The sequence below is a fragment of the Mustelus asterias genome, chromosome 14, assembly GCF_964213995.1.
Source record: "Mustelus asterias chromosome 14, sMusAst1.hap1.1, whole genome shotgun sequence".
Taxonomy (NCBI): Eukaryota; Metazoa; Chordata; class Chondrichthyes; order Carcharhiniformes; family Triakidae; genus Mustelus; species Mustelus asterias.
The window spans coordinates 51054620-51080284 of record NC_135814.1 but is presented as its reverse complement, the minus strand read 5'-3'; the positions used below and the strand labels follow the sequence as shown (position 1 = coordinate 51080284).

The 25665-nt window shown below is 41.0% G+C and overlaps 1 protein-coding gene across 2 annotated transcripts in view; it reads right to left on the bottom strand.

Moving 5' to 3' along the window:
- The window catches only part of kalrna (kalirin RhoGEF kinase a), a 790772-nt gene that overhangs the window by 40394 nt on the left and 724713 nt on the right, over positions 1-25665 (bottom strand). The window contains exons 43-50 of one of the 2 annotated variants that reach the window (XM_078228353.1): positions 25270-25320; positions 24237-24314; positions 21074-21259; positions 18752-18923; positions 13847-14091; positions 8016-8263; positions 6646-6769; positions 5260-5319 (exon numbers count right to left, since the gene is read on the bottom strand). In XM_078228353.1, the coding sequence (XP_078084479.1) occupies positions 5260-5319; positions 6646-6769; positions 8016-8263; positions 13847-14091; positions 18752-18923; positions 21074-21259; positions 24237-24314; positions 25270-25320 (1164 nt within the window). Of the gene's footprint in view, positions 1-5259; positions 5320-6090; positions 6169-6645; positions 6770-8015; positions 8264-13846; positions 14092-18751; positions 18924-21073; positions 21260-24236; positions 24315-25269; positions 25321-25665 lie in introns of those variants that run through there. The other variant, XM_078228352.1, reaches the window with a different exon arrangement.

Below are 25665 nucleotides of genomic sequence, written 5' to 3'. Positions count from 1 at the left end.
TAAGGTGTCCAATAAGGTAGAGAAACAGAACAGTTACTATTTTTAAGTAAAGCCCTTAAAAGAATTCCAGAACAAGTATTGATAGAGTCTTAACAAAGTGCCCACAAAAGGACTACTGATGCTTCAAGTGCTATCTTCAAGCCTCCAGGAACACGATGACGTTGAAAGGTGATGGAACTTTAAACAAAGCTCAGTCCTCAGTGACAAACTTGTATACTCTCAATTAGCTAGTCAATGGAGGGGGCATTCTGTCAAACACCCTCCACCAAAATGCTATGCAACCTCATATGAAAATCAGTCTCTGAATAATCCTCCTAATGGCCGTTCTTAGCTCAAGCTTCATTCGTTTACCAAGACGACATTTGCAGTAAATCTAGGCTAAAATACATTTTCAGCTTGTGACCTCATCTTGGTCACCCTGAAGGTTATTCAGCACAAGAAAGAATAGTCAAAAATCATCTCCTGTATCAATTAGTTTTTTTTTCTTAAAATAGCTTTATTTATTGAGATTTCACTTTTAATGTCTCACCAACCTGAACTTGGAAATGCCTCTGCTCGCCACCTCACTTACCTTTCTCCAATTCAAAACATAATCATGTTACTTTTCATGAAAATGTTCCACTTCATATTAGCTGCTGAAATCTAACTGACCCTATTTTTGCTCGTATCATCATCTCCTCAATATCCCTTTTGTCTTTTGTCCGTTTTAATTTTGTCTGCAAATTTGGACAGTGCCCCTTCTAGTCAATTACGAAAATCACTGATCTACTAAGTGAACTGAAGAAATCCTAGAACAGAATCCAATAGGACATCACTGCCCATTTCTCATCACTCTGAGACACTATGCCTAGCTCCTGCTCTCTGGTGCGTTTCTGGCAAGAGGGGACAAAAGAATCGCATCAATCTGCAGAGTCGGCGTTGCGGGGGTCACAGAGATGTCCAGCAATTGGGAGGCAGGCAGTGTTGGACAGATCGGCACATGTGCAGTGACCCGCTCAGCACTATGTTGCCGGTCTCTCGGGTGGGAATAGGCCCCACCCCCGAATTTTGGAGCGAATCACACTCATGCACTCTGCAGTGCAAAGAGTGTAGGAGATTCATTTTGAAACTCCGTTGAAAAAAACATGATTTACTCCAGTTTTCACGCGAATTTGACACTTTGTTCGGGGGAATTCCACCCATTAACTCTGCATTGAGGTTGTATTGAGGTGTCTGTGTAAAAAATACATGGTGGCACTATTGTATAATTTATCGCACACTGAGCCAACCGGTGAATTTCAAACCACTGCAGATGCGGGAATCTGAAACAAGAACAGAGGATGCTGGAAAAACTCAGCAGGTCAGGCAGCATCTGGAGGGGGGAAAGCAGACTTTCGAGTCCTTTTGGTTCTTGATCAGAACTGAAGGGAGGAAGATTGTGCTAATTATTAAAGTGTAGCTGTGAGAGATTGCAACTAGATGTAGCAACTTTAAGACCTAAAGACAGATGGCTTTGTGTGGGAGGAGGAGGTGGGGGGGGGGGGGGGGGGGGTGTTTTGCATTGAGGCAGTACATGTTTGGGATATTTAAAAAAAGAGTTTAAGATGGAAGAGAAATATCACAATCTAAAGCTGCCAAACTCAATGATGAGTCCCGATGGCTGCAATGCGCCCAACTGGAAGATGAGATGCTGCTCCTCTAGCTTGCGCCGGGCTTCACCGGAGCACTGCAGCAGATCAAAGATGGACATATGGACATGAGAGCAAGATGCTGAGTTAAAATGGAAAGCAGTCGGAAGGTTGAGGTCACGCTTGTGGACTGAGCGAAGGTGTTCTGTAAAGCAGCCATCCAGTCTTGAGTATAATTTCAGTATTGACTCAAGATATCCTAAAACACTTCACAGTTAGCTAAGCACTTTCGGAGAGTCTTAAGTAGCAATTTTGGGCACAGCAAGGCCCCACCAACAACAATGCAACAAATAGCTAGACAGTGAGGAGAAATCATGCTCCTTGCCTCAATTTCTCTGCAGTAAAGGGGCAAATCGGACCAATTTCAGGGCAAAACATTCCACTGCTGGTTCCTGCTCAGCTCCTTCTTGACCACCTCCCCCCACGGCATGGGAGGGCGGCACAGTGGCACAGTGGTTAGCATTGCTGCCTCACAGCACCAGAGACCCGGGTTCGATTCCTGGCTTGGGTCACTGTCTGTGTGGAGTTTGCACGTTCTCCCCGTGTCTGCATGGGTTTCCTCCAGGTGCTCCAGTTTCCTCCCACAGTCCAAAGATGTGGGTTAGGTTGATTGGCCATGCTAAATTGACCCTAGTTACAGGGGGATTAGCAGGGTAAATATGTGAGGTCACGCGGATAGGGTGGGATTGTTGACAGTGCAGGCTCGATGGGCCAAATGGCCTCCTTCTGTACTGTAGGGATTCCATATCCCTTCCCAAAGTGGCTCAGCATTTCAATGTAGCTTTGCCTTTGCCCTGTTTGGGACACTGCATGGTAGGTGTACGCTGCTGACTGGTCGGAGGCCCAATGCCATTTGGACTTCAGACCCTTCTGTGCAGGAATCATTCTCTGTGGCCAATTCATGCCAAGCTGAGGCAACCCAATTTCTCCCTTCAGAGTTCTTGAGTGGGGCTTGAACCCATAATCTCCTGTCTCAGAGGCAACAAAGGCTAACACATAACAGAAAACATTGAAAATCTGCAAAATTGGACAGATCCTGGCAAATTTTCTTTGCAGATGGTTATCCAGAGCTGTGCAATACTCTTGATGTCAATCTAAAACACAACCAGTAACCAGCAGTACCATCACTGCTATTTCCTTATTCAGAAAGATCTCTTGAGACATAACCCAGGATTTTAAAGACAACATGACACTGCTGAATAAAAGTAAAATACTGCGGATGCTGGAATCTGAAACAAAAACAGAAAATGCTGGAAAATCTCAGCAGGTCTGACAGCATCTGTGGAGAGAGAATAGAACCAACGTTTCGAGTCTAGATGACACTTCGTCCAGCATTTTTGTTTTTGTTGTGATGGCATTGCTGAATGATTTCCCCAAATGATAAAATTGATATTGTTAAGCCATATGCTGCATATATCACTTTAAAGTTATTAGTGATATGAAGAAAACCAGAAAAAACAAGACTTGCCTCAATACCCATTACATTTTAAATTATATTTAAAATCAGAAAGCATACTGCTGGTTAAACATACTAATATAACTTGCATGCCATCAAATCTTTAAAGTAATAAGCTGCCTTGAGGCTCAAACATGGTATGAATGGTTTCGAAGAGTTGGTTAAAAACAGTCAGGAACATAAATTTTGAAGAGGTTTTAAAGGCCTGTAGGAAAGTTACAAATCTAAAAACCATTACTCTCTTCTCAAAAAAACACTCAATCTCTTCACCCTACTATTGCCCATATCTAAACACTTTACATCTGAAAGCTCCTTTCTGGCAGTTTTAAATGGAAAGAGTACACCTTTTGAACAATGGGAACCTATTTAGATATTGACAAATACTGAGACAAGAACTGGATGAGTAAGAAAGTTGACCATTGTGGTGTGAAGAATATGAATCTGGTAAGAGTTGGCAAGGAAGTGGTTGGACAATTTGCAGCAACTTTTACTGAGAAAAGTCTGCAATTGCAGTTAGCTATCAGGATGATCCTGAGGTAGAAGAATTTATTCACATAAAATGGCCTCAGAGCCCAATATGGTGTTTATGCACTCAGATTTTACCAGAAGTGTGCCATCTGCCACATTGACTAAAAATGCTCAGTTTCCAGGGCTTGCACCTGATACTGGAATGTTGGGGCAACTGGACATGCAGATTAAAGACATAATGGGCAGGATTCTCCGGCTGTTTATGCCAGCAGTATTCTTTTGCCTTGGGCAGCAGCAGTGGGGCATGAACGGCGGGAGAATTCCGGTCAATGTCTACTTCAGGCCCCTTCACTAAATTGGATTACAAATGGCCCCAATATATGCTGTGCATGTTATAGCTAGTTTCTTTTGGTGCTCAGCAGCTAAATCTGGGATCATTTAAAGGAACTACTGGAAGCTTCGAACCAACAGTGTAAATATTTCTTTCATATACTATCCTGAGGACTCCATGTGAGCTGGTTGATCTTGCTTATCGCTGCCACCACAAGTTCGCCTCTGGAGCTAGAAATTGTGCCCACAGCTCAGAAGTAACACCCAAGTCATGCCCCGGGACTAATTTGATGTGGCTCTGCTGCCAGCCTCAGTAGCTGCAGACATTGGAGTGGAATCACAACCCAACTCAGATATGACCCAATTTTTCGGCCATATTCTTTTGAGTGGTCATGGCAATTGAAGACCACAACCTGTGTCAATTGTGTGAGGCTAGGGTTTTTGGACTTGAGTGTGTGAAGATGGAATTTACATTGATGGAAGATCATAAAGGCCTTAGTGGGAGCAGGAGTACAGTTAGGGTGGAATGAGGGTGTGACAGGTAGATTTAAATCAGCTTAGGATGGTGGTATACAATTTAATTGTAACAGTTTTTTTCCCACTAAAATAAGATTATCAGTACAGGCGCTTACATATATTTTTAATTTTCCAGGAAAAAATGCCACTATATTTAAAGTAAATTTAATTACATTCTGGTGATTTTTACTAAATGTAATCAAGGCATTGCTAATATAGATAAGTTACAATATTACAAAAACATTAACGTAGACAATGGTCAAAAATAGACAGTTGCAAAATGAATCATTTGTCTTGTATTCTTCCCCATGCCAATATAGAACATATTTAACAAATTTGTAAAAGGATTGAGACACATAGCTTAAACTATTTTCCTTTTAACTGTGAGGATGGATTGGCAATCCTGTCCATCTTCTTTATAACTGAGAAAACTAATGGACAACATTGGATATGTTCAGAGTCCCTCTCACTGGTGTACTGTGACCAGTTGGTGAGTGGCGGGCAGGCTGAAGTGCATTTGGAGGTGATGGAAATGCAAATCATTTTCCTATTTTCCTGACTTCTTTCAAAAAGCCAAGCAGCTGGAATCCTTTCAGTGTCTTACCCTACTGGTCTGGCTGAAATCAACAATGCACCAATGAGGATTTTACAATTCTTTATAGCACACTCATGTAATCCTACAAGCAAAAGAATGAAAGTCAATGGCAAAAATCTCCAATTTAAAGAAAAAGAAAATTGAGGCTTGATCATCAATGACTTTTGATTACCAATACTTAATAGGCAAACTTGTTTGAATATCACATGCAAAACAGTCGTAACTACCTCCATGCTAGTTTTAGGGTCAAGATCATCACATTCGGATTCCTCAGAACTGTTAGACTCCTTTAGTGCAGCGTGAGGGAGAAAAGAGCAAAGTTAGAATTAGGAGAGTGGTCAGTTACACTTAAGTTCGAAATTCAATTCTTGACCAAAACTATGACTAGCACATCAGTGACTGAAACCATTAATCCCTTTTATGAGTCTTCTCACAAAAACTTGACATCAAAATACATCTATTCAAGAGATACAGCTAATTAGAAAGCTTACTCTAGTTTCACACTTTCTCAAGTTCTGCAGCACACAATTTAGTAATAGAAAAATGTGCACAGCATATGACATGATGCATTGAGTCCTTTATTCAAGTTACCAAAAGTACATGTCCATATTTTCCAAATGGGGATAATCTAACCTAATGCATGATTGTAAAAAAAAACGTTGACCAAAATCCATGAAGCTGAAGGCTCAATCACAGTCATGAGTAAGGAAGATGATTTTTGTGGTGTGGAGAATATGAGTCATTATTAAAGTTTCTATTTTGTTCAGGAGAAATGGTACATGAGGTCTGGGAGGCTGCATATTTGGGGGAGGGGCTGCAGTCTGCTTCGTAGAGGGAGGAGTGCATTTTAACTGATGTTTTAAAATAGTACAACTTCAAAGAAGTTACTGAGAGAAATTTCACTGTAGACAAATTAAAATTGGCTGAAGAGCTTCTTTTCAAGTTCATTCATAGAGATGGACCTGCAAAATAACTTCAGCTGCCCACGTCAACATTGTTCCATGCCTTGAGTGAGTTCACACTTTGCACACAGTAAGATAACAGACAACAAAGTTGTTAAAAAATTAATTTATTCACAATTGCAGCAAAAGAATTATGGTACACTGTGTTCTCAGAACTCCAGACACACCCACAATCTGCAATAAACAAGAGTGCATTTAGTGACAACAAATCAGCAACATTATTACTGCCAACACCGATGTGCTTGTTTCTGATAATGTTAGTTCCAAAGGTAAGTGTTAATGGTGGGCTGCTGAAATAGGCTATTCTTTAAAGGTCAAGTGACAAGGTTGGCATTTACTCAGGAACCTTTTTAAGTAGTGAATCTGATGTGGTATTTTATACATTTTGCACCACTAACAATGTTGTACTTTGTTCGGCTATGATAACTTCAGTACCAGTGAATGGTTAATGCTATTAATCTCAAGTTGCAAAACAAATCTGTAATTTGGAGGTAATAAAGAAACTCACACCACCACTTTTGGAATTACGAAGTTGTTGAGATAGCTTGTGTGCATTAACCATTTTGATTCTTCTGTAATAGTGAAGAGTAGTACCTTGTGACTAGACCTTTACTGTATCTACTCATAGCTCCTTAATGTCGACTTACTCACATCAACAGAGGCTTTGTTGGTCAGAATATCCTTGGATTTACGGGCATCATTGTCAAACCTCCCTTCATTTTTCCCACTGCTCTCCTTTTCTTCACGTTTTCTCAAATGCCAAGAACATGACTTCCTGTTGTACCAAAAAATGCACCAAATAACTTGAATATCCTAGGCTTCTGATGGATATGGGGCCAAAAACAATCCCCTTCAGCCGTCAGCAGAAAAAAAACCCAGAAAAAAAAATACACGGTATGCTTTCAAAACAAAATCAACCAAACATGTCTTACTTCCATTGGCACAAAAACTAACAGATTGAGTAACAAACAATTTCCCAAGAGGAGGAAATCTTCAATGCCTCTCTACTGAGCATCACATAATCTCATAGGATCTAAATTTGTCATTTGCATTTCCTCCAACACTCAGTGATAATGCACATTTAACATCCTATGAGATTATGAAGTACTGTATACAGGTTGAAAATGGCAGAAGGTGTTGGTGGAAAGAGACGAATGTTTCACCAAAATCAATGGTTAAAATGTGATACTGATAATTGGCCACGTGATAAAATCTGAAGCTAAACATAGGCAAGGTGTAAGCCCTGAACATTATCAGTTCAGGGAATGCGTGCTTTCGGGTGTAACAATACAAGTCTGTACAAATGTTGTACCTCTAATCAATGCACTTTAGAATTTAGCAGAACAGTTTTTACCATTTTACTTAATTAAAACATGCTCATATTCAAGATTTATTTTACATATTTAAAATACATTTATTATTAGTTACATTACAGGTACAACGAATAGCATTCGGACTATATTGCACAACCTGACTTTATTTATATGGGCATATTAAATAGTGCAAAATATTTTTGTACAGGAATGTATTAGGAGGAGTCCTGGCAAAACAAAAAAAAATGTAAAGTTTTTTTTACAATATACTGTCAATAACTTTGAAACAAAAAGAAAAATTTGAAAAAATTACATGCTGTACAAATTCCCATAGACAACAAAAGATCTCTCCTTTTGGAGGAGTTAGGCCTCAGTTCAACATCAGGTCTGATGCCAAATGATTATAAAAGTCAAAACAAACATATTAGTAACACAACATAAATATACTTCCAGTCCAGTCATTTCCACGTTAGTGTAGTGAGCGTTAAAAGGAAAACATGCCATGACTGCATATTTGTCACTTGTATTCCAAATATTAACAGAAAAATGGAGCTGCCAGACATGGCTCCTCTAAGCGGAAGATCCAGCATTCGCTGGGTACTTCTGAAGTTTGTTCCAACAGGCTTGTGAATAAACTCAGGAGGGGAAACCCGCCATCTTTTTCTTTACATCCACACACTGCTTCCAGGGCAGCCACCTGGCACTTACTTGATGCTTCCTTCGTCAGGCCCTGTGGAGTAGTCAGTGGTGTAACTCAGGATAAAGCCTGGAATCCACCCTTCAGCAGCGGGGGAGTGTTCATTCGCAGGCCGGTACACCAGGAACATGTTTTGTTGGTTAATGGCGAGGACCTGAACCAGCTCTCCCTGAAACACGCAGATCTCATTCTCCTTCACTGCACCGTAATCTTGAGTGACCAACATGGTAGAGGTCCCATTGCATCCAGCAGTGTTATTCTGTGCAAAGCAAACAGCACCTAATTAGAATTCACTGTCTGCATTCACAATCCGAGAGCCTGTCAGAGATTAGAGGAGGATTGTGATTTTCTAGTGTTGATCTTTAGGAAAGCTGGTTTAAAAATCAATCCACAAAATGAGAGTAATAAAATGTTTGTCTACTTTTCGTCCTCACTAACATTACCAGTGTAAGATGTAGCAAATCCATCATTTGGATGAACTCCATAGGATACACGGACATTATATTAAATCTGATACAACATGGCCAATTTCATGTGGAAAAATTGATATTTTAAAGACAGTATTATTTTAAAAGGTTACATTCAAGCAAAATAGCTGCAAACCAGACATCGGAATATACAACACCACCAGACCCTCCAAGAAGTGAACAAAGGGGGCCATGAGTCATGGTAAAACTAGCTGACAAGATTATGCAGAGGGATGTCGATAGCTCTGACCAACTACAGGAGAGACAATGGACATGGTAACGAGTTTTACCCCAGCTATATAGAATAATGCCTCCACGAATGGGAAAACATTTAGCAGTTCCAGGAACCCACCTTGGGACATTTAGCAGCCCATCAGATACCTCCTAAAACAGTTTGGGCTCTTTGTCATTGAAACTGATCAAATCAGTTTCATCCTGTAAGCACTTTGCACCCCATTGTTCTGAAACTGACCGATGGGAGGAGTCAGCCAATTTGATTAAGGAAACTGCCTTTCAAAAAATGTCAAACTCTGGCCAAGACAAGAGATGGTTGACCTTTCAGGAGTTCTCCGGAATTTCAGTGCGGGAGAGGTGTGTGAAGTCAGAAATCAGTGAATTCAGGTGTTCAGCCAGACAACTACTTCATGGGCAGAGGAAAGGAACAAGGAAGATCCAACAACAAGCAAGACATCAACTATTTTCTCAGCAGCAGCAAGGACTGTTGTTTTTAAAATGATCCGAGGAGTGGTGAGTATATTCTCTCAGCCTTCAGAAATCCCCCAATTAGGTAAAGGTTGAGGAGGGATCGAGGATTCTTCTTTTTTTGTGTGTAAATCATGTAATGCTAAGAATTTACGTTGTGCCGTTAGAGTTTTCTTTCCAAAGCATAGTATTGTAGTGTCTGTGTTTTATTGACTGAGTTTGGTTGAAGTTATTCTTGAATAAATTATTTCCAATTAACTTCAACTAGTCTCTCTCTCTCTCATCGTCTGTCCTGGTGAGTCACTAAAAAGCCAGAACATAATTCCAGGGTACACAACTGTAAAAGCTCCGTGCACTTCAAAACTGCTCACTCAAGGGGGTCTACTGGTCAGGAATAAACAGTAGTCCCTCTCTGTCTCTCTCTCTTGTGAAGCTGTCCCACTGTGGCACTTCTGGGTTGTATTTCACTACCTACAAGAGAGAGACATGGTTGTAGGTGGCAGCCAGGGTAACTCGTGTGATATAAGGGCGAGCTCACTGGTCAGGAATAAACAGTGAGTTTCTCCCTCTCTCTTGTGAAACTGTCTCAGTGTGACACTTCCGGGTTGTGGTTTGAACACCTGGAGAAGAGAGAAACCTACAGTTATCAGTGGCATCCGAGACCAGTCTGTGTGGAGTAAAAGGAACTTTACACCAGTATCTCGGTTTGAATCTGAAATACTGTTGTCAAACACAATGGCACCACATGTTCTGCATATGATTTGTGTAATCAAATGGGTTTACTAAATAGAGTGCAGAGACAGAATATTCCTAATCTAAGTGTACAGAGTTAACTGAGTAATCTGACTACCTTGTGATGCCAACGTATTAATTTCACTTATCTACAAATCATAATATTAAGAAGAGTTGCCATATAAACATCTTTATTTTATTGTTATATTGCATATTTGGTGGATTGATTTTGAGTGCCCATGTTAAATTCCTTTGATTTTCCTGTTGAAACAAACACCATTTGAGCAGGTTACACGGCTAAGATCATTGCACATGTCATGTGAATAATGGTAAATTGAATATAAAATAAATTTCAAATTCCAACGGTCAGCATTTTATGAACATAAGAATTGATTGTTTAAACTCCTTTTCATATTCCCAAAGAAGAATGAGTGAGAATTTTCCAATGAGCTCCCCTTCCATTGCCTCCTTTTAAAAAGAAAATCACATGACCATGGCCTGCAGAAGTCACACTTAGATTTCTTGGGTCTGCTGATTTACAATCTTACTGGTGCAGTCATTGGTGTAAAACCAAGGTAAAATGAGTGTAAATAACTGAACTTCTTGGAAACATCCGTGTAGCCTGTAAACAAACATAATCTGTACTCAGAGATCTAAGGACAGGGCCTCATCCAAGAGAATTACACAAGACTTTACTCCCAGTATGTACACAGTCCCCTTACTCGTCTGCACCACCTTAGATTCCTACCTTCCACTTTAATAGTCTAACACCTTCAGATCTTGACCTTTCCTGTGCTGTTGGCACACATACTCCAACTATTAGCCTTACTCTAATTTACTGTATATTCTAAAGTTGGCTCACAAAGGATCGTCACCATAGTGAGTATTGCTGCTTTTAAATCTCACTTCCTGGATGACAAATGCACGGGCACTCACACAGATCTTGCCATGGAAACTGGGAAGATCAGCAGTACCTTTCAGACACAAGGTTAGAAACCCAACAGGTACTTGGCATCCTTCAGAAACAACACACAGAGAACTTTCTCTGTTCCTCTAATTTAGATTTTCCTGAAGATCCAGCACAGTAGCATAAAGGTACAGGAGGAAGAGAATGGTATTGATCTGGAAGAGGAGGATAAAGATTATGCCTTCCAGCTGCTTTGTCCTGTTCCATCTTCCTCTACCCTGTCTCCTCCAACATAATCTCTGAATCACACTTGCTTCCTTTTTCCAAGGCACCAATTCAAAAGACATTTACCGAGGAATAAATAAATAGTGGGTGGCAAGGATGTGGAAACAAGTGATTCACAGGGCATGATGGAGCTGGAGCAGTGAGTGAGGATGTGCCACTATTCCTGTAGAGGCTGAGTAAAGGGCTGCCTTTGAATCATGGGCTCCCCAATTCAAGGATTGCACTTGAGAAGAATAATGTTTGAGCAATATCATACCTACATGCAGACTCTGAAGTCAATCTTTGAAAATGTATTGCAGCCATGACTAACAGGCCCATGCAGCAACATCGCAAATGCTTTTTCTTCCTTTCAAACACCTTTACTAGAATCAGATCTCTCAGCTAAAAAGTGGCCTGGGATCAGTGGGTGCCTCTATCTTCACAGAAGCACATCCTGCAACTCTGCAGGATGTAGGTACAGAATGTAGTTATAGTATGAGTCACCTTTTCCAGAGTTAACAGCTGCTTTGTTCAGCATTCTAAAACTAGTACTAGACCAGACATCATTAAAGCCATTGGTCTGAGGCAATGGCTGATGTTCAACATAGCACATGTGCCAGGCTTCCAGCTTTGCACCTCAGAACACTATGCCAGTGGAAGGTGGAAGGCAGACTATCCAAGAGCCACGCCCTTAGCTTCAGCTTGCAGTGGCACCCTGCCAAGAACAAGCTGCCATGAGACAAGCTCTCTCAGTCCACGAGCCTTTTGTGGAGCATGAGCAGTTAACTAACTTCAGCAATCTAGTTCTGAGACAGCACCTGGAAAATAGATTGTAAAATGCAAATATAGACACCCATGAATGGCACAGTACTTTAAAAATAAAGGTCGATTGTATGCACTTTGAAATTTATCATAATAAAATGGAATGTACACTGACATGACACTTTGTTATTAATGCTGGTCAGAGTCATAAAGGAGAGTGTGCACTTATGTGGCGTGATGTCTTCACTCAGGTGGTGGTGGTTGGCATCATCCTGTAGGGGGAAAGAGGACTGTTGTGATATGGTAGCATGTGTTATGGTTTGAGGGAATGTCCCTTGATTTGAAAATGAAGGAAAAGAATGTAAGGCATTGTTGGCGGAGGTACACAGTGATCCACAGAACAGAAGACTTCAGTGAAGACCCGTGCTATAATATTGCTCAAGTCTATGCTGCTGATTCTTCTTTGCTTTATCCTGTCCTCTTCAATGATAATGAAATAAAGGGGCATGCCATACAGAAAGTTGCTCCTGTTCTCTGGATGCCCTGACTGCAAATTAAGGTACAAAAATCTTCCATCAGGTTGACAGAGAGAAAGGCAGTGAAAGGAAAATCATTGGTCTTTGTATGGAAAAATATGAAAGAAGGTTGTAAAAAACAGTACTAAACTGCAGAAATTACTGCATAATGTTTCCAGACATTTCAAATGCTTGTATCAGATAATCTTGGCAGCATCGTACCTCATGGATCAGTCTGAATTATCCAAACTTTCTTGTTCGTAAAAAATCCTACCATTCTACACCATGAACTTACCCCCGGATGTCTGAGTAACTTTAGTGTCTCGGTGTTAGAAAACATTAGTTAATTTTCTTTGCCCTGTAATAATAGTTACACATGAAGGAAGACAGAATCGTAGGGGTTTCCTCCTTTGTATTGTGTGTGGTTTTGCTCAATGCTACAGGCACTGAAAGTAAAATGACATCTTTTCTAAGCACAGATAAACCCATTGAATAACTTAAACCAAATGATATTAAGCAACAAGTACATTATTTATAAAATGGGTCATCACTGAATCCAGTCAATGACACAGCAAGTCAAATAACATCATTTCTGTTAACAACTAATGCCTGGTGAAAGAAACCTCACTGGTAAAAGACTTGCATATATTTTGATTCCTCTTCATATATCTTTTGAAAGGCATGAAAGTTAATTCCATCAACAGGAAGAATTGTTTTAAGGTCAGATGTATGTTTTGCAACTTGCAAAGGTTGGGCGGCACGGTAGTGCAGTGGTTAGCACTGCTGCTTCACAGCTCCAGGGTCCTGGGTTCGATTCCAGGCTCGGGTCACTGTCTGCGTGGAGTTTGCATGTTCTCCTCGTGTCTGCGTGGGTTTCCTCCGGGTGCTCCGGTTTCCTCCCACAGTCCAAAGATGTGCGGGTTAGGTTGATTGGCCAGGTTAAAAATTGCCCCTTAGAATCCTAAAAAATGCGTAGGTTAGAGGGATTAGCGGGTAAATATGTGGGGGTAGGGCCTGGGTGGGATTGTGGTCGGTGCAGACTCGATGGGCCGAATGGCCTCCTTCTGCACTGTAGGGTTTCTATGATTTCTATGTTGCCCATCCTAGATGTGTACAGTTGAGCAAGTTCACAATATGTCTTGATAGTCTATATGGTGACTTCATACATTTATTATGTAATTACCTGTGTAAATTTTGTTTATGTAAATTACATTCATGTATTACTGAGAGTGTACCACCAATTATGGCCATTAGAAATAGATGACTCTCCTGTTACAAACATTCAATCATTTGTTGGAAATACTGTCTACATCTTTACCTCAGAGTATTAGTCTCTAATGACTAGTTAGAATAATTGAATAGATAATAGCATTGCACAATTCTTAACAAGTTTTGCAAGTTAAGAGTCTGATCAACTTGAGCTGTTGATTGTCAGCTCCTCTGGTTAGTCATATATTACTGAAGAGGTTTGAAGGACTTTTTTGTGTAGGTACCTTGATTTGCTCGTAATTGTCTCCATACTGCTGTTCATCATCAAAGCTTGTAGTGCCATTGGAGGTAGATAGCTTTAACATTGGTAGTGATGGATTGTGAGCCGATGATTTTGGCGGCTTTTCAGACCCCACTTGGGGCGAGGAGAGTGTCCTGATTTTGGGCTGGGGTATCCGGCTCGCTTGTGTTCTGACTAAGGAATGGCTACCACTTTCTCTTTTCATGTATTCAATTGGTGATTGCAGTGCTGCAACAAAAATCAACAGGTAATGGAAGGGTCAAGATAATCAAAGTACAGAATAAACATGATGGGCATTATCATAAAAAATTAAACTCTGTTACGTAACTTTGATTCTTGTGAATTTTGTTCAAATAGTAAAGCAACATCACTTGGACACTGGTGTAAGTAAAGCTCCTTTGGCATGCACAGGGATGGCTCATGTAGCCTTTTACTAAGAAGACCACAATGTTGACAGGGCTGGATTTTCTGGTTAATGATGAATTCATTTACATCTGCTACAGACTTTGGGTTTGGAATTTTCCACCAGCTGGATCTTCTGCTCCTGCCAAAGTCAATAGGCTTTTGAATGGCTCATGGCATTTTCCAGTCCCACTTCCTCAAAGACAGGGCCATAAAATTCAGCACTTTGTATGTGCGTTTGCCCAGTGCTTACTGTGAATAGAAAGCCAATTTGGCGTAACACCGTCTACAGTGCATCTGGAAGCTGTGGTAACAGGCCAGACACCCGGAAGTTTCAGTTAAAATATTTAATTTACTGTCAAATCAACTACAGGAAGCACAATGAAGTGAGAGCGAGAAAGATGTGATCGAGAGAGAAACAAAAGAGAGAAAAGAAACCTAAAAATGTTTTATTTAAACTTTTTTAAAAATCCAATAATTAAAAGCTGGAGGAATTAGACTTCATCCTGGTATTAGTTAATGTTCAATTCTAAAAAGGCTTATTGATAGTCATTAACAGTTATCGTGTCAAAAATCTACTTACATTTGAAAGAACAAGATCTAACTGACACCTACATGAGGGCGGCATGGTGGCACAGTGGTTAGCACCACTGCCTCACGACGCCAGGGGCCCGGGTTCGATTCCTAATTTGGGTCACTGTCTGTGTGGAGCTTGCACATTCTCCCTGTGTCTGCGTGGGTTTCCTCCGGGTGCTCTGGGTTCCTCCCACAGTCCAAAAATGTGCTGGTTAGGTGTATTGGCCATGCTAAATTCTCCCTCACTGTACCCAAACAGGTGCCAGAGTGTGGCGACTAGTGGATTTTCGCAGTAACTTCATTGCAGTGTTAATGTAAACCTACTTGTGACTAACAAACTTTTTTTTAACTTTAACTATAATGATAAGACTTAACTTTCTGCAACAAGTTTAATGGACAAATACAGCAAATTCTTAAGAAGAACAGGAAGGCAAAAAGACAAGATGATTTTGTTTTGTGAAACTAATGGAGCTGCATAACCTGGACAGTAACTTTTGGATTTTCATTTGCTCCACACCTGAATTTGCTGTATCTATAAATAACAGCGAGTGCAATTGGTGTTGCTGCTATTTTGATGAGAAATTCTGGTCCTGTGTATTTAGGAAATACATAAAGCAAGCTGTTTAACTTATGAAGGAATGAAGAGTTGAACATCCAAGTTTCCAGATGAAGCTAAGTTAGGAGATAGTTGTATGGGTGGGAGAAGGGAGTTACAAAGAACATGCACATACTAAATGAGTGGGCAAACTAAGACACATGAAGTTTAATGCAGTGAAAATGAAGTTGTCCACTGGATCTGAGAAAAACGAATCAGAATATTTTCTTAATGGTGAGAAACTGAGCTGCAGAGGACTAAATGTTATTGAAATATCCATTAAAAGCTAGTGCATAGAACAAAAAAGGCTGATGGAATTTCTATCTCAAAGGGGGCTGGGATGCAAAGGGGAGGAGGTAATAACTTCAGTTAAACAGAACTTTGTACAGACAGTAACTATTGAGTATTGAACCTTAGGAAAGGTTATATTGGCCTTGAAAGGGCCTTGTTGCAGATTAACCAGAATGATACCAGGGCATAAAGGTTAAATTATGAGGACAGGTTGCATAATCCTGACTTGCATTGTCTTGAGTTTGACAGGTTGAGATATTTGGAATGATAAAGGGATTGGTTAGGGTAGACACAGAGAAACTATTTTGCCTGGTAGGGGTATCCTGCACAAGAGAGCATTATCTTGAAATTAGGCCATGGCTATTTAGAATCTGGAAACCCTTTTCACACAAAGGATTGTCGACGTGTAGAATGTGCTTCTCCAAAGGCTGTGGATATTGAGTCAAATGAAATGTTCAAGTCTGAGGTGGATAGAATTTTGTTGGGTAATAGTCTCAAAGGATATGGACCAAAGCTGGGTAAATGGAGTTAAGGTACAGATTAGCGAGATTCTAATTGAATGGTGGAATTTACTCAAGGGGATTAATGATCTCCTCCTGTTCTTATGCACAGTCGTACATACTTATTTGAAATTTGCTTGGTTGCAATTCCTGTCTTAATGGAATTATTTCTAAAATCTCACTTCTTCCCCGTACTTCCAATTGTGAGAAAATTGTCTTATTCCAATTCCAATTTATAGGCGAGTGTGGCACAGAAATTCCACTTTGACAACACTTGCCACCTTTAAACCTGAGGGGTTCACCTCTCAAGTTGATTGGATTTGGTGCTCATGTTGTAAGAATGTAATCATTCTTCTCAGCATCAAAAACCTCACACAATGTGGGCATGTTTTCTTTATTTAAGATATTTTACTGCATTCAGCCTCACTGTGAGATGGTAAAATTTAAGCTAATATAAAAGGAAAATAATGTCCCGCATTTATGTAGCACCTTTCACGGCCACTGGATGTCCCCAAAGCACCTTTCAGGCAACTAAGTACTTTTGGCGTGCAGTCACTGTTGCAATGTAGGAAATACAGCAGCCAATTTGTGCGCAGCAAGCTCTCACAAACATCAACATGCTAATATATGAATTCAACAACTTCCGATGATTGGCTCCACCCCACCTCGACCCCTTTGTTTTCATTCTATTTTATTTAATTTTTTACTGTTCTCTACCTTTTGTTTATTGTATTTCTTCATTTTTCTTCCCCCCGCCACTCTTTTCCCCTATTTTACGCCCCTTCCCTTACCTTTTCTCTCCCTTTGCTTCTCCTTTTCTAAATTTTACCTCTGTTCCATCCATTTTCCTCCCCTCCCGCCCCTCCCCCAACATCTTCATTTTAGCTTCTTTGCCGTATGGCCATTCACACCCTTTATTCTCTCCCTGGACAGCCATTAGCTGGTTTTCCTGGTTTCTGTGGCTATGACTCATCTTTCATTCCCTCCCCGAGCAGTATAAATATCTCCCACTTTCTATGCCTTTTAGCTTTGACAAAGGGTCGTTTGGACTCGAAACGTCAGCTCTTTTCTCTCCTTACGAATGCTGCCAGACCTGCTGAGATTTTCCAGCATTTTCTCTCTTGGTAACGTGATAATAACCAGGTTATCTGGTTTAGTGGAGTAAATTGAGAAACACTGGGCAGCTCCCCTGCTCTTTTTCAAATAGTGCCATGGGGCCCATCATGTCCATCTGGTAGTGCTGACAGAGCCTCAGTTTAACGGCTCATCTGAAAGACCTGTTTGCACTCAATTCAGCTGGCTTTCTGCAAAGGAGGTGATGCAGCGCTTTCAGTATCTCTCCATCCTACTGCCTCTGGATTGGATCTTGTCCCTACAACCTTCTGACCTCAGAGGTGATAGTGCTATCAATTGAGGCACCTGATAGTGCTGGTTATTCAGCAGATTAATATTATTTTTTGTTGCTTTTGTTAATTCTCACTTAATAGAAATCCATATTTTTGGCAAATGTTTTTGCAACTTGAGAGGTTTCTTCCAGCAACTGCAATTATGTGGATTCCACTGTATATAAGAATATGGCTTAATAATGAGATATTACTTAGATGGCCAAAGGCTTGGTCAAAGAGATAGATTTTAAGGATTACCTTCATGAAAGAAAGTAAAGGGCAGAGGTGGAGAGCTGCAGGGAGGGCATTCCAGAGCTTAGGTTCCAGGCAGCTTAAGCTGCATCCATCACTGGAAGCGCTCAAGAAACCACAAGTAGATGAGCAGATATATTTTGGAGGGCCATGGGGCAAGATAAGATCAGAGATGGGGAGGGGAGAGGCCATGGAGGGATTTGAAAACAAGGATGAAATGTTAAAATCAAGATGTTCATAGAATCCCTATAGTGTAGAAAGAGGCCGTTCAGCCCATCGAGTCTGCACTGGCTGTCCGAAAGAGCATCTTACCCAGGCCCTATCCCAAAAACCCTACATATTTACCCTGCTAATCTCCCTAACCTACACATCTTGGGACACTAACGGGCAATTTAGCATGGAAAAATCCACCTAATCTGCACATTTTAGAACTGTGGGATTGGAGCAGCTGGAGGAAACCCACACAGACATGGAGGCAATTTGCAAACTCCACACAATCACTCAAGGCTGGAATTGAACCTTGGAGATTGGAGATGGGATGGTAGTTTGCAAGGACAGTGGTTTTATTGACTGAGGGATGATGACAGCAGATTTGAAGGAGAGAGACAACACCTGAAGAGAGAGAGTACATCAACAATATCGACCAATGGGGACCAGGAAGGTCAGTAGCTTGGCGGGGATAGGGTTGAGGGAACAGAAGGTGGGTTTCATGGACAAAGTAGACATGAGGGGAGAAAGGAAAAAATTTACAGAAAGATGCAACAACTCCAGGGCTAGGTGACAAGTGAGCCAGTAAGGAACAGTTGATTTGAATTCTAATTATATGCTTTCAAATCTGAAAGGTACAATGTGGAGGACAAAAGAAATAAGACACTAGATCTGCATACCATTTAAGAAATTTCGCTGAGCGTCGAGAACTTGATTGATATCCTGAACCCAAGCCTGCCAGACTTCAATGCTCGGTGCCTGTAAGATGAACCGCTCAGACGTTCCACGGGATATTAGAGCAAACTTGCACAGTTCGTTTTCCACATTCTCCTCAATATTAAGGTAACTCATCTGAAACAAATCAACAAAGGAATTGCAAGAGTTGCTGAAAATCTGCATCAGTTTAACATTTTTCAAAACTCAATAGATCTTAGCAAGCTTTTCAATGAGATATTATGTATGAGTTATTTAAGCTTCCTAACGGGACTCTATTACAATCCACTTCAAATTGTTTGAATCCAGAGGTTATACTTTGAGTTTTACACTAAGCTAGATGGCATAATTGATGACTTCCATAGAAAGACCTCCGTTCCCCTAAAATGGAGAGTATGTCTTCATCTCCTGAATGTCCAGATAAATGATAGCAAGATCCAGAGATTGAACCAAGATGCAACATCACTGTGTGCTGGCTTACTAGAACATGTCACATGTTGCAACATGATTCTTCTCATCTTTGTTAGGCGGACTGAATGTATACTTCAGTGAACCAAGACTCAAACTACGAACCAGCACATTATTTAACATAGAGATTCACTGAAAAGTACAATTCCAGGCATAACTGGATGCAATTTTGATCTCCTCGTGGCCTGGTTGTACCTGAAAATGAATTTAGTGGGTGAAAAATAAAATGATTGCTCTTCGAGCTATTGCTGAGTTTCCAGCTCTACTGACTTTCTGATGTGTGATTGCTTCCGGAGACTAGAGATTCCATTTGGAATAGGTGAGAGTGTCATGGATTTATTAATATTTTCTGACCTGATCACCATCCACGGGAAATACAAGACCGGAAGCAGTTTAAATTTAAAGGGATTCTCCCACTCCCCTAATATTGTGGAAGAGCCATTAAAAGCCTGGAAAAGTAATGTACCAGTGATCGTGGAAATTCACCCCTTATCTATTTATTGGGTAGTTTGAGTCACTTGAGGGTGCCCTATATCCTGTTTCCTATTCCTGCCCTAGTTTAATTGCTAACTTTTCTGTTTCTGCACCATCTGTACATCCTGAACTTTCAGCATTGCCTGTGCATAAGCAGATACTCGATGTTATAATTTGAAAAATCTCTCATTCTCTGGAGAACGCAGCCAGTTGCTCTTCATGCAAAATACATCCTCTGTTCCAGAAACACAATCTTCTGACATTGGAGTGGAATTTGACAGCCCCACCTTGGCGGATGTGGGGCCAGAAAATGTGACAAGCTGTTCAGAACTTCATTGAGTTCGGTGGCACCAGAAGGTCCCGTCGGTGGGAGGGACCAAAAAATTCCATCCTTAGTGCTAATACACGGATGATCCATGATGGCGTACTTATCACACCCCATACATATCACAGGGTTACATGCAGTGACTTCCCTCTGCGCCTAATGCCTAACTTCAAACATGGTTAGTCTTAGCCTGAATCTCCTTAGCATCAAATTTTTGCAAGAATTGAAATGTTACTCACTTCAAGCAAATATTATCCATTCAACCAGTGCTCAAGACTGAGCTCCCAATGAAGCTACGCTCCACACTCTACTGGCCTTTTCCAGCTTTGGAGTCAAATTAAAATACGGCACAATAACAAGATTTTTTGATGTGTTAGTGAAATGCTAATGTTTAATATTAAGATTCTACCAATGTCTCAGTTAGCATTTGAGGTCCATAAATTCTATTAAGCAGAGAATGAGTAAGACACGACTGACCACTGTGGTACTGATAGAATAGATGGACGAGAAAGATGAGAACTGGTGACATTGAAATTTTAATCCTCAGCATGTGTTAGCAGGCTGCGGAACCATGGAGCCATTGCATTTAACTACCAATATATCAAAGGGAGAATTAACAAGGATTTGCTCTGCCTCAGTATTTTCTGCTAACATCATTCCACCGGCATCTCCACATCATCATTCTGCTGGATACATGCGTAGGTATATTTCTGCTGTAATGATCCTCCATCAACGACCATGGTCAAAAGCTTGCAGATATTTAGTGGATTTTCACACATGTACTGAAGACTTAACAGTCTCATTGAACTGTCCACTAAGCATAAGTTATCAGTATTAGGGTAGGAGAGATATAGGTGAAGATTTGATACAAAGGAAGGGTTCAGTGAGTAAATTGAAAAGTGTATGATCTTTTGATAAATTGTAAAGTCTGGTAGTATTATTCTGATTTTCCAGCTTCGTGGATTGATTGTGAATATCGTCACTATGATGCAAACTTTAGTTAATCCTTTAGCATATTTACCTTAATGCTGTTCTTGTACTGATACCTTGGTGTCGAGGAACCTTTGTTCAGGAGTTCACTGAAGATTACAATCTGTTCAAAGAGGAAAACCCTTCGTTCTTTACTTCGGGAGAGAACTCCGGAATCTTGTTCAGTTACATAGAAGGTATCCTGCTGCAGTAATTTCCCCTGTGCTGTGATTTTGCCCTGAAAATAACAAATCATTCAGAGTTGACTCAATTTTGACTGGCATCAGTTATCCTTTCATGTTCAAACAAAAACATTTCTGCACTCCACTTCCAAAATAACTTCTCCTTGCTTTCTCTTTGAGACTCAATCCTCTAATGATTGTTCCACTCTTTATTCCCTGATATGGAGCTGACAGATAATCTGTTTTTATGAAAGCAAAATACTGCTGATGCTGGAAATCAGGAAGAAAAATAATAAAGGCTAGAAATACTCAGCAGATCTGGCAGCATCTGTAGAGCGATAAACTGAGTTAACATCTCAGGTTGGTGATATTTCATTCAAATCTGCCTTTACGCTTCTACTCAGGCAGCACGGTGGCACAGAGGTTAGCACTGCTGCCTCACAGCGCTAGGGACCCGCGTTCGATTCCCAGCTTCGGTCACTGTCTGTGTGGAGTCTCCCTGTGTCTGCGTGGGTTTCCTCTGGGTGCTCCGGTTTCCTCCCACAGTCCGAAAGATGTGTTGGTTAGGTGCATTGGCCATGCTAAATTCTCCCTCAGTGCACCTGAACAGGCGCCGGAGTGTGGCGACTAGGGGATTTTCACAGTAACTTCATAGCAGTGTTAATGTACGCCTACTTGTGACACTAATACATGAACTTTAAATTTTAAAGAAAGCATATTAAAAGACGGGCACAAGACAAAAAGGGGCTTTGTTCATCTCTCATGGACAGTTGGACTGAAACTGGGTGCACACAGTGAAGGGGAATGTGGCAGAAATCTCTTTGATGAGGTAATAGCACACCAGAGTTCTGTCTTCTAATATATTTTAACCCAGAATTTTTTTTACCACTTTATACAGAATTCTCCATTTGATTTCAAAATCCCAACTTCACTGAATTTTTAAATTTAAAAAAATGAGTGACCAATTCAGACTGAGCATCAATGCTCAAGATTACACACTATTTACATCCAGTCATTGGAATTTGTGAAAGCGAGATTTCCGAGATCATCCATCAAATGTGGTTCAAATTAATATTATGCACTTTTATTAGCAGTGCAACGCTATCTAAGAAACATGAAATGAACCAGAAATTCAAAAAATGCTCCCTAAATGTAAGCAACTTTTCATCAGAACCTGTATTCTAGTGATTACATCCAGTCCTAAATAAGATCATCACCAGTTAGGAAATAAGCTCATCCCAGAAATACCACCCTCTTGTGGGTGCAGTGGGTAGTGTCTCTGCTACTGAGCCAGAAGCTCTGGATTTGAGTCCCACCCCAGGGCTTGATGGTCAAGGAAGTTGTGTTCATAACGTGATAAGGCAGGTTGAGTGTCAACCTGTAAATCATTCCAAAGATGCCAATGGCTGGCAGTAAGAATGGGAGAGACTGCTGGTTAACCATGCTTGATGTGGAGTGCTGTCCTTCAAGCTAGAAGCTCCTGGTGACAGACTAGCAACCTGTTCAAGGAATTATTAGCTATGGAAACAGACAAATGTCTGCCTTAGTGCACCACTAGGTGCGGGAAGAGAAGTGGATAAGTACCACCCAAAGTGATTATTGGGATGTTCAAGTATAAAGGGAAGCCATTGCACTTTGTGAAAATTACAGCAAGGTTCCTCCTGTTATCTGAATACTAAAGTGTATTCCCACATTGTGATGAAAAAAGGTCAGTGAGTAACTTTATTGCTCTGATGAATTTTTCAAAAAAAATTGTTCACTTCAGATTTCTTTAGCAATCATGGTACAATGACAGACATATGCCCCTGACACAATTTTGAAGTGCCTCACATACTCCAGTCATTGGTATCTGAAAATGAATAGCATACCCAGCAGTCCAGAAGAGATTTTAGAAAAATGCATGCTCCTTCTAAGTCCCCAGAAATCTCCTCTGACTGGCTGCAGGACAACCTGTATCTCCCTGCCATGCTGAAGGTAAAATTTACAGCTAAAGCACTGTCCCAAAACATCTCTGAAATTCCAATCCTCTGACTGGCGCTGCCTAGCAGCAACTGTTGATCAACAATATTGAAAGCAGATCTGACCCCTCTCTGGCTGAAGAGTCTGGAAGTAGGGGGTCATAGTTTAAGGAGAAGGGGTCGACCACTTAGAACTGAAAGTCTCCATCCCAGAGGACAGTGAATGCTCAGTCAATGAATATATTCAAGACTGAGACCAATGTATCCCTGGGCATTCAGGAAATCAAAGGGTATGGGGATGGGACAGGACAGGAGATGATTTAGATAGAAAATCAGCCATTATTGAATGGTTCGGAGTTATTTGGTCTATTCCTGCTCCGAATTTTTATGCTTTTATGTTAAAATAGCTCAGTCCGTTACTTCCCTCTTACTGGAGACTTTGGGCCGGCAGTATGAAAGGTATTCACATTTAACACTTTTCCAAAATTAAAATTGGTTCCAAAATCTGGTTATTCGCAGAGTCTCCTCAATTTTGCAGACCTTTAATAACAGTGGAAGGAACCCCAATTCCTCTTGTGTATTTCCCCCCTTGATGTGTGTGTGAAGTGAGGGCTGAAGGACCTGATACTTACCAACACAACTGGGACAAAGTCTCAGGACTGTGGTAAATCTTTTAACACCCACCACTCCCCACCCCTATCTCGGCACTCAACAGACCCTGTGGCTGCCTCTGATCTGCGTCTGGGGGGAGGGGGGGTGGGGGCACCAGGCCTGACTGCAGCAGGCACCTGCACCACTGCCTGTACTACTCTACCAACCCACCCCACCCTGTCCCCTCCCCCACCCCCCAAACGGAAATCATGCCATTCGAGGTGCTCTCTCCTGAGGCCCGAGGTGGGTGCACTGAGCTAAGAAATTTCCTGACTCCTGATACCTGCCTCTGAAATGAAAATCCAGCTGCGTGGTGTTGCTATACCTCTTAAAATTCAGAACCCAAAACTTCCTGGAAATAAATCTCTGGTCCACTTGTATTAGAAAAAAATGATGCAGGGAGAACGGGAAAGAAAAACCTCACCTCAAAATCCTCAAGTCTTCCCAAATTCATCATATCATTGCAGCGTTTTGGCACGTGGTACATCACATCAGCAGCTTTCTGTTAACAAAACCCAAAACAAACACCATGGGCTTCTGCTGACATCAGCTTTAGCAACACATGTATTTCTTTGCTGGTTATCCACAGCAATAGTTTTAGAATCTGACCAACGGATTTATTTTCAATTCTACTGGGTTAGATTAACTTGCATTTTCTCAAATAACATGTGAAATGACAAAACAATGCTTTTATTCGACAATATCAGTTACTCTAAACAACGAGATGTCTCACAACACCAGGTTAAAATCCAACAGGTTTATTTGGAATCACGAGCTTTCAGAGCGTTGATCCTTCATCAGGTGATGATGAAGGAGCAGCGCTCCGAAAGCTCATGATTCTAAATAAACCTGTTGGACTTTAACCTGGTGTTGTGAGACTGCTTACCACGCTCATCCCAGTTCAACACCGGCATCGCCACCTCATGTCTAAACAATGAAGTTGGCATATAAGCATTAAGCCATAATCTGTCACAATGCATGGAATGATGGTTATTCATTTTGTATTTTTAAATATTGAGTATTAGCTGCAATGTGTTTACTATCTTCCCTATTGTTTCAATAAAGACAATGGCTGGAATTTTCCAGACATTCAAGCCAGTGGGGTTCTCTGGCCCTACCAGAGACGCTCCGCTGCCACAGGTTTCCCGGCGGCTTGGGGTGGCTTCAATGGGAATTCCCATTGACAGCAGTTGGACCAGAGGATTTCACTGCCAGCGAATAGCACACTGCCTCCTGCCATTGAAAAAAAATGCTGAGGGAAGGCCAGAGAATCTCACCCAATATTGTAATCTTGTAAAAATATGAATGTTTACATTACTTCATGATTCAATAAGTATTTGTTTCAAGATTCATTGTATGACAGCCTGACAATTAAGATACAGACAATTTTAGTAGAAACACAAGAAAACAAACAAAAAATAGCAAAAAATGTTTGTCAACTGAAGAGCAAGTTTTACCTCAATCTCCGAACATTCCTGTCCAGCCTTTTCACTGTATTTCAGAAAGTCCTGCAACAAGACGATTTCTGTCACCACAGAGTGTATTTTAGCAGGTTACTACTGATTGTTAGCACCTGCACCGCATGAACATAGACTGGGCCAACTTAACATATGGGAGGTATGTGCAAATAATGTTCATAGAAATCAGAGTACCCCTACAGTGCAGAAGCAGGCCATTTGGTCCATCGAGTCTGCACCGACAACAATCCCACCAAGGCCCTATTCCCGTAACTCCACATATTTATCCTGCTAATCCCTTGAACCTACGCATCCTGGGACACTAGGGGGCAATTTAGCATGGCCAATCAACCTAACCCACACATCTTTGGACTGTTGTCGAATGTTGTTGCTAAT